The sequence below is a fragment of the Carlito syrichta genome, unplaced genomic scaffold (genome assembly GCF_000164805.1).
Source record: "Carlito syrichta isolate Samal-C Ts95f unplaced genomic scaffold, Tarsius_syrichta-2.0.1 Scaffold301957, whole genome shotgun sequence".
Classification (NCBI taxonomy): Eukaryota; Metazoa; Chordata; class Mammalia; order Primates; family Tarsiidae; genus Carlito; species Carlito syrichta.
In genome coordinates this window covers 327679-336285 of record NW_007246053.1, presented here as the reverse complement: position 1 = coordinate 336285, position 8607 = coordinate 327679, and the positions used below count along the sequence as shown (strand labels likewise).

Here is an 8607-nt window from a genome sequence, read left to right as displayed (position 1 = left end):
ACATGCCTGTGGTTCCAGCTACTTGGAAGGCTGAAGTGGCAGCATTTCCTGAGCCCAGCAGGTCAATGCTACAGTGGCCGTGAGCAAGCCACTGCACTTCAGCCTGGGCAACAGAGTGAGACTTCAACTCCCCCCCAAAAATTATTTAAAATAAAATCTTTGAAAATTCAGATTCCAGTATAAATCTGGAAAAGGTTTTTATCCCCCATTCCCTAGTGTTCTCACAACTGCATCTGAAACTATATTCCACTAAAAGACTAGGTCATGACTGGATGATTTCTACTGGGTTTTCTAAAGGAAACAACCAGGAAAGGTAAGTGAAGGACTTTAACAAGCTTAAGGCATAGGCAGAATTATTTATTAATCTATCCATTCAGCAATTACCTACAATCTTCCTACTGCGTATAAGACATTGGGTCGTGCTGAAAATACAGACAACAGCATAATTCGGAGAAGAAAAATTCCTTATGACAAGCTAACTCTACTCCACCCAGTTTTCTTTTTCATATAACAAATATTTAATGGAAATGATTATTCAATTATTTCTATATCAATGAATTTTCATTATATATAAATCATGTATTTGTTCAGCTGGCCAAAAAGTGGGGGGAGGCACCCTATTCTCAGTGGAGAAAGTGAACTTTTCAACCGCAACACCCACCCCACGGCCTATAAAAGGTTGCCTTTCTGGCTTATTGACATCTCTTCCTCTCGGGTAGTGGCCACTTCCCCAGGCTATGGATCTCTCCAGCAGCACCACGTCACTCTCAGTGCGTGCCCCTGGACTGTCCCGACGGCTGTCCTCGCAGAGTGGAATGGCAGGCAGACCTAGGGGCATGTCTGCTTCCAGTGTAGGAAGCAGCTATGGAGGATGCGCCTTTGGACTTGGAGCCGGCTATGGGGGAGGGTTTTCAGCTGCTTCCATGTTTGGTTCTAGTTCTGGCTTTGGTGGTGGCTCTGGAAGTTCCTTTGCAGGGGGACTGGGCAGCTCCATAGCAGGGGGACTGGGCAGTGGTTATGGGAGAGCCCTCGGGGGAGGTGGCTTTGGGGGCCTGGGGATGGGATTTGGGGGAGGCCCAGGGGATGCCTCCCTAGGTATCGTCTCTGGCAATGATGGAGGCCTTCTTTCTGGATCAGAAAAAGAAACCATGCAAAATCTTAATGATAGATTAGCTTCCTACTTGGATAAGGTTCGCGCTCTAGAGGAGGCAAACACTGAGCTAGAAAACAAAATTCGAGAGTGGTATGAAACACAAGGAACGGGAACGGGGGACCCTGCATCACAGAATGATTACAGCAAATATTACCCGTTGATTGAAGACCTCAGGAATAAGGTAAGAAGATGTCTTTCAGGGGGGCTTTGGGAATTACTTTTCTTTTTTTTTTTTTTTAACTATTGCAAGATTTTACTATGATAATCACCTACACCTTAGATATTTTTCAACGGGACTGTACCTAGAACAATTTTCTCATCCCAGAATGTTTCCATTTAATCATTCACCATAAAGTTTCCATGTTCCCAACCATCTTTCTGTAGGAAATGTATGTTTCTTTATTTTTCAATATTGTTTTATAAATATATTTTATTCGAGAGATGAAACAGTCTTAATAAACTCTTAAGAAAGCAGCATTTAACGTCACCGTTTTGACTTCTCTGTCCAAAATACGTTTGTATAACACGAACATCTTAAAGACTCCATCTTGTGTCTCTCCCCCTCCTGGTCAGATCATTTCTGCCAGCATTGGAAACGCCCAGCTCATCTTGCAGATCGACAATGCGAGGCTGGCAGCCGAGGACTTCAGAATGAAGTAAGTAGAAGGGACTGACGGCCACGGACATGTCCCACCGTTTCTTCTTATCCCGTCTTGTCCTGCCTTCGTTGACAGCAAACACATCACATCTTCTGAGGTTCACATGCTCCATACAGTGAGTGTTTTGGTAAATTCACACAGACCATTCCAGAATGAAACAATGAGCATCGAATGCAATTCACAGTACACGTCCTTAAATTATAAGTTGCTTAAGCCTAAGGCTGTGGGTCACCACATTTGTAAATGAGCTATTGACTCATGATGCGACCAACACCATTACTCCACCAGTGTCCTGAACGTCAATGTCCAATGTATCGAAATGAATTAGTAATTTCAATTATGAATTAAAGGTGTTAGATGGAACCATTTATTTTCCTGGTGACACATACAACTGAATTAACCGTACACTTCATTTTACGTTCTCTCATCCTTTCCTGTACCCCACTCTCCCAGACATAGGTAAGAAAAACTAATTTTCTTTTTGTTCCACAAAATGTCTGCACAGGAAGTTGCCACGGCAATGGTCCTGAGCCTGTAAAATCTTGGTTTAAAGCCACTAACAGAGTATCAGTGCTTTAAATTAAATCATGAAGAAAGTTAAGCTAAAAGAACAACTTGTTTTATCTTTAGCTGCTTTTAGAAATTCCATTTAGGGTGGGGCTGCAGCTCCTTAAAGTCATGGCAGCTAGCTTGTGGGGATCTTGTTCCCCAGGTTGCTATGAAGTGGGGCTCACAGTTGATAGAAAAGCATTGCCTCAAATTTTCTTTGCTTTTCTTCTCTCCAACTGAGCTATGGTGATTAAAAAAGCCAAGGAAGTCCAGGCGTGGTGGCTCACGCCTATAATCCCAGCACTTTGGGAGACCTAGGTGAGAGGATTGCCTGAGCCCACGGGTTTGAGACCAGCCTGGGCAACTTGGCAAGACTTCATCTCTACAATAAATCAAAAAATTAGCCAGGCATGGTGGTGCGTGCATGTAATTCCAGCTACTTAGAAGGCTAAGGCAGAAGGATCACCTGAGCCCAGCAGGTCGAGGCTGCATGAGCATGCCACTGCACTCCAGCCTGAGCAACAAACAGAGTGAGACTCCAACTCAAAAAAAAAGCAAAGGAAAAGTGACAAAAGCAAAAACTGCAGGACACACTGCAATGCTGGTGCTATTATTAAATGGTTGCACAGATTTAAGCATGGCATAGCCCTGGAGATCGACAGCGGCCTTGTTCAAATGGCTGTGCTGATTCTCTGAACTTGGTTTTCAGGTATGAGAACGAGCTCGCCCTGCGTCAGAGCGTGGAGGCCGACATCAACGGCCTGCGCCGGGTGCTGGATGAGCTGACCCTGACCAGGAGCGACCTGGAGATGCAGATTGAAAGCCTGAACGAGGAGCTAGCCTACATGAAGAAGAATCATGAGGAGGTCAGTCAGAGAGGACAGCCTCACTCAGAGGCCTTTTCCTCTCCCAGACACCCAAATTGCAATTTCAAATTTAAAAATCTAGAGTTAGGACAAATATGGAGGATACGTTATCTCCCTGTTCAAGTGGCCATTTATTTTGGATTTCTGTGTGATGTGCATGTGGTGACGGTGGTGGTGCTGATGGTGGTTCCTGCTAAGGCTTAACTAATTAGAGGCATTTTCTGATTTTGTCATTTGCACTATAAATTAATGACAATAAGGATTTTAATTGTCCTGACTTAGCAATTTATTTTATATTTTTATACTTTAGATTAGAAAATATAGTTTATTTAGAAAGTAAATTAGAGATAGAGGAGCTTCAACTCCCCAAGGTAGGGGAGGGGCCAAAGTTAGGAAGCAATGGTGACAAATTAGAAAGAGATTCACCTCTCCAAGGTAGGGGAGAGGGCCAAAGCAAGGAAGTGTGGGGACAACCATAGCTCAAAGACCACATGGCCACACCAGAGTCTAGTAAGGCTTTTTAAAAAATATATAGTATTTCAAAAGTTGAAAAACAGATCTGCCAATAACATGTAACATTATTTATGCTAGAGAAATTGGTTATACTCAGCGTAATACACACACACACAACTCTGATGTGCTGCAGTGTTTATCAAATAACAGACACTGCTTCCAAAGAAATTTCTGCTGGATTTCAATGACTGTGGTATGGTGTGCACGCCTAGGTACTGCTTATAGCCCTTGATTTGGCAGGTGAAGGTGAAACCCTGCAAGCTTCCTTTCACGAAAAGAATGTGATCTCTCAAGAAGGAAACCAACTCATCCTTGAGGCACAGTAGACACAGCCCCTAGGGTGTGTGATCATTTTAGGGACCCATGGATATGTCTTATGATCTTGTAAAATCGAAGAAAAATACGAAATTTTAGGTTGAAACATGTTTTCATACATTGCTTTAATATATTTATTTTTATATCAATGCAGTCATAAAAGAGAATTTTTTTTTTCTTGAGTTGGAGTCTCACTCTGTCGCCCAGGCTGGAGAGCTGTGGCACACTCCAGGCTACGGCATCCTCCACCTGCTGGGCTCAGGCAACCCTTCCACCTCAGCCTTCCAAGTAGCTGAACTACAGGCATGCACCACCAAGCCGGGCTAATTTTTTTTGATTTATTGTAGAGACGAGGTCTCACCAAGTTGCTCAGGTTGTTATCGAACCTCTGGCCTCAGGCAATCCTCTCGCCTTAGCCTCCCAAAGTGCTTGAGCCACTGCGTCCGGCCCATAAAAGAGAATTTTTCATTGTGTATGTGTGTGAGTGTGAGTATGGGCAAAAGTACCCAGGGCCCACGGAAGTCACCACGGGCCCCTGCGCCCCTCTCTCACGCGCTGTCCCCAGGAGCTCCAAAGCTTCCGGGTGGGTGGCCCAGGCGAGGTCAGCGTAGAAATGGACGCTGCCCCCGGAGTGGACCTCACCAGGCTCCTCAACGATATGAGGGCGCAGTACGAAGCCATTGCCGAGCAGAACCGGAAGGACGCGGAAGCCTGGTTCATCGAGAAGGTAACGCGCACACAAGCCAGGCTTGGCTACATTCGCTGGCGGGGGGTGGGGGGGGGATGGGAGTGGGGTATCCGCGATCGAGCGCGGCGCCGGAGCTCCCCTTTGCTGTTGTAGAGCGGGGAGCTCCGGAAGGAGATCAGCACCAACACCGAGCAGCTCCAGTCCAGCAAGAGCGAGGTCACCGACCTGAGGCGCGCGGTCCAAAACCTGGAGATCGAGCTCCAGTCCCAGCTGGCCATGGTAGGCCCGCGTGCGCGCGCGCGCGCGATCCGGTCTCGGTCGCTAAGGGAGGCATTGCCCCCAATGATGTCAGACCTTGGGCTGCCCTCCATTGTTATGTCTGCCCCATTTCCCTCCCGCGTGCAGAAGAAATCCCTGGAGGACTCACTGGCGGAAGCCGAGGGCGAGTACTGCGGGCAGCTGGCCCAGGTGCAACAGCTCATTGGCAGCCTGGAGGCGCAGCTGCTGCAGGTGCGCTCGGATGCCGAGCGCCAGAACGCGGACCACCAGCGCCTGCTGGACGTCAAGGCCCGCCTGGAGCTGGAGATTGAGACCTACCGCCGCCTGCTGGACGGCGAGGCCCAAGGGTGAATAGACAAGGAGGGGGATAGAGGTCGACTTTTAGGAGACTCAACAGTGGACTCCAGAGGCAGTTTTTGCTGCAACGGAAGGTTCTTTGGTTGACAGAAAGTCACAAATCTAGGAAAGCTATGCCTGGGATTTACTAAATGCTCTGCACTTTGCGAAGTGTTTTCACCCATTATCTTACTTGATAACAGTTCATAAAATGCTGTGACGAACAAAGGCACCACAGTCAGTTATTGTGAATGAGTATTTCCATGTACTGGAGAAATCACCCGTTCCGTTTCTGTTATCAGTGACCCGGTGTTAAGAATGACACACTGAATAGCAGCCATCAGAAGGGCTTGCATAGCAAAGTTTCCAAAAGTAATAGCAGTCTGGACTAGCGGGAAGAACTCAGGATTGTAAATTGGGATATCTAATTTCTGAGACCAGATCTTCCAGTGACTGCCAGGCTGCTTCGCTCTGTGATGTCACCTCCTTCGTTTTCTTACAGGGATGGCCTGGATGAAAGTTTATTACTTGTGACAGACTCCAAGTCTCAAGCACAGTCAATTGATTCCTCTATAGGTATGCAGACTCCCTAAGAACCACTTTTAAAAAGTCAGAATTCTATTTATTAATGACTCAATCTATAAAATCTCATTTAATTAATTGCATTGTAATCAATAATTTAAATTTAAAGTATATTTATATTCTGAGCCAAGGAAAAAGGTTTGTGCATTCCTACAGCAAAATAAGAGTCTGTACCGTATTAAAATGTTTGCCGTTAGGCACGGTGGCTCACGCCTGTAATCCCAGCACTCTGGAGGCGGAAGCAAGAGGATTGCCTGAACCCAGGGGTTTGAGAGTAGCCTGAGCAGCTTGGCCAGACCTCATCTCTACAATAAATCAAAAATTAGTCAGGCGTGGTGGCATGCGCCTGTAGTCCCAGCTACTTGGAAGGCTGAGGTGGAAGGATTCCCTGAGCCCAGCACGTCGAGGCTGCAGTAGCTGTGATCACGCCACTGCTCTCCAGCCTGGGTGACAGAGTGAGACTCTGACTCAAAAAAAATTTGTAGCCGGGCTCGGTGGCTCAGCCTGTAATCCCGCGCCTTTGGGAGGCTGAGGTGAGTGGATTGCCTGAGCCCGCGGGTTCGAGCCCCGCCTGGGCAGCGAGACCTCATCTCTACAATAAATCAAAAAATCAGCCGGGCGTGGTAGCGTGTGCCTGTAATTCCGGCTCCTCGGAAGGCTGAGGCGGAAGGATCACCGGAGCCCAGCAGGTTGAGGTTGCAGTGGCCGGGAGCGGCCACTGCACTCCAGTCTGGGCGACAGAGTGAGACTCCAACTCAAAAAAAAAAAAAAAAAAAGGTTGCCAACCCCGGGAAGGAAAAAATCCTACTCTATTACAAAGTATTATGACTACCATAATTACCTTTGAATTTTTTTAAATTTTAATTTGTGCACAACACTGAATATATTTCATTTTCACTGGATAAAACACATTTTTAAGACTGTAGCAGCCACTTTTGAAAGCATAAATTAATTGATGGGTTGCATCAACCAATATCCAATTTAGACACTTAAATTAAACAACAACCAATTTTGGATTAATATTTGAAGCACTAATTTTTCCTTGCTGTGTTCCATTTTTATCTTTAGACTCATCCAAAACCCGAAAAATCAAGACAGTTGTGCAGGAGATGGTGAATGGTGAGGTGGTCTCATCTCAAGTCCAGGAAATTGAAGAACTAATGTAAAATTTTAGATCTGCCCCATGATTGGTTACTTAGAATTGAGAAATTTACAAGTAGAAGTTATGCCCTTCAGAGTAAGATGCTATATTAGTTCAGTCTCTCTTTTTGTGTTTCCTTTTCTTTGGATTCCCCACTCACATTGAGTCCTTTTTGCCCTTCTGAAACAAGTTTTAATCACAAGTCATTGTGGCCATGTGGGTCTTTATAACAAACCAAAATTATCTTACATCTTTCTGGATCTGGAATAGTCTTTTTAGGAACTTTCTTCTGGGTGACCTGGAATATTTTTTTAATCATAAAGCTTTAATCAAGTAGTACTGTTTTAAAATAGTTCATTTTAATAAAAGATGAACAGTAATAATGTGAAATGTCTGCCTTCTTGACCCCAACAATAATGTCAAGGGCATAGAAAGAGGTTTCTGTAAAAGTAATAATAAAGTAGATAAACTCTGGGACAAAGATGTTGAGGCTGGAGATAGTTAAGATGATTATTTTAGAAGTTCTGTCCTTTTAAAATCAGCACATCAAGGTTGTAGCTAATTTATACCATCCACTACAGGGGATACCAGCTGTCCTGTTCATTTCCTAGCACTTTCTTTCATGCATGAAAGAAACACCAAGTGCCAGGTTGGAGATTCAAGGATGAATACAATATGGTCCTTGCCTTGAGGAGCTCACAGTTGTGGGCAGGAACATTTGAGGGTAGACAGACACCTACCAGGAATGGTGACACAATGAGAGAGGTCAAATGGAAGCTCAAAGGTCATGTTTCAATCTGACAGATGAACGGTTTGTCATGGGGCCATGAAATGCTGCATACAGAAATCAGCCAGGCATAAGGGAGAATGGAAATGGGAAAAATACACACGAACAGACACAGGGGTGTGAGTGAGCATGGCTTTGCTCTCCTTTCTCCCATCTGGTCACAATGAGGCCTATGATGGGTCAGACCCACAAGTCAGTAAGAGAAGTCATGTTCTTTGTGAGATTAGAAGACAAAATCTGTTGGGAGCCGGCCACGGAGGCCCACTGAGCATTAGGGATCAGGGAGGGCCGTAGACCCCGAGACCGCGAGGACGTGTTCGGGAGCCATAGACCCCATTTTTCTCCCCCTTTTGCCATGTAGCACAAAAACAACCTAACGGAACTCTGCTGGCCTAAGCTGAAGGCTCTGTGACGGTGACAGGCATAGCTCACTCTAGAAACCCATTGTTCCTGTTTTCCATAAACTGTGGTTTAGGCTTAGGTATTAGATATAATTCAAATTTAGGTCACATTTGGGAGCCTTTTATAGGGTACAAGCTTCTTTATAAGATTTAAAAGAATATTTGTAGAATTAGTATATACTTATGGAGAGCTGTTTTCAGCTTTTCAATGGTATAAATGATTATCAAGAGTGGCCCAGCACAGAGTTTGGGCTGGGTCACATTCCTAAGAGCCCAGCACGTACTTTGGACTGGGGCTGCATTCTTTTAGGCTGGCTTTAACTACAGTTAGTGTAAGG

The 8607-nt window shown here is 45.3% G+C and overlaps 1 protein-coding gene across 1 annotated transcript; it reads left to right on the top strand.

Moving 5' to 3' along the window:
• The first annotated feature begins 721 nt into the window (after positions 1-721).
• KRT12 (keratin 12) lies at positions 722-7471 on the top strand. The gene is made up of 8 exons (XM_008055824.2): positions 722-1334; positions 1727-1809; positions 3071-3227; positions 4621-4782; positions 4897-5022; positions 5149-5369; positions 5861-5934; positions 7009-7471. The coding sequence occupies exons 1-8, from the start codon at positions 738-740 to the stop codon at positions 7104-7106; spliced, it is 1518 nt and encodes a 505-aa protein (XP_008054015.1). The 5' UTR covers positions 722-737; the 3' UTR covers positions 7107-7471.
• Positions 7472-8607: the final 1136 nt, after the last annotated feature.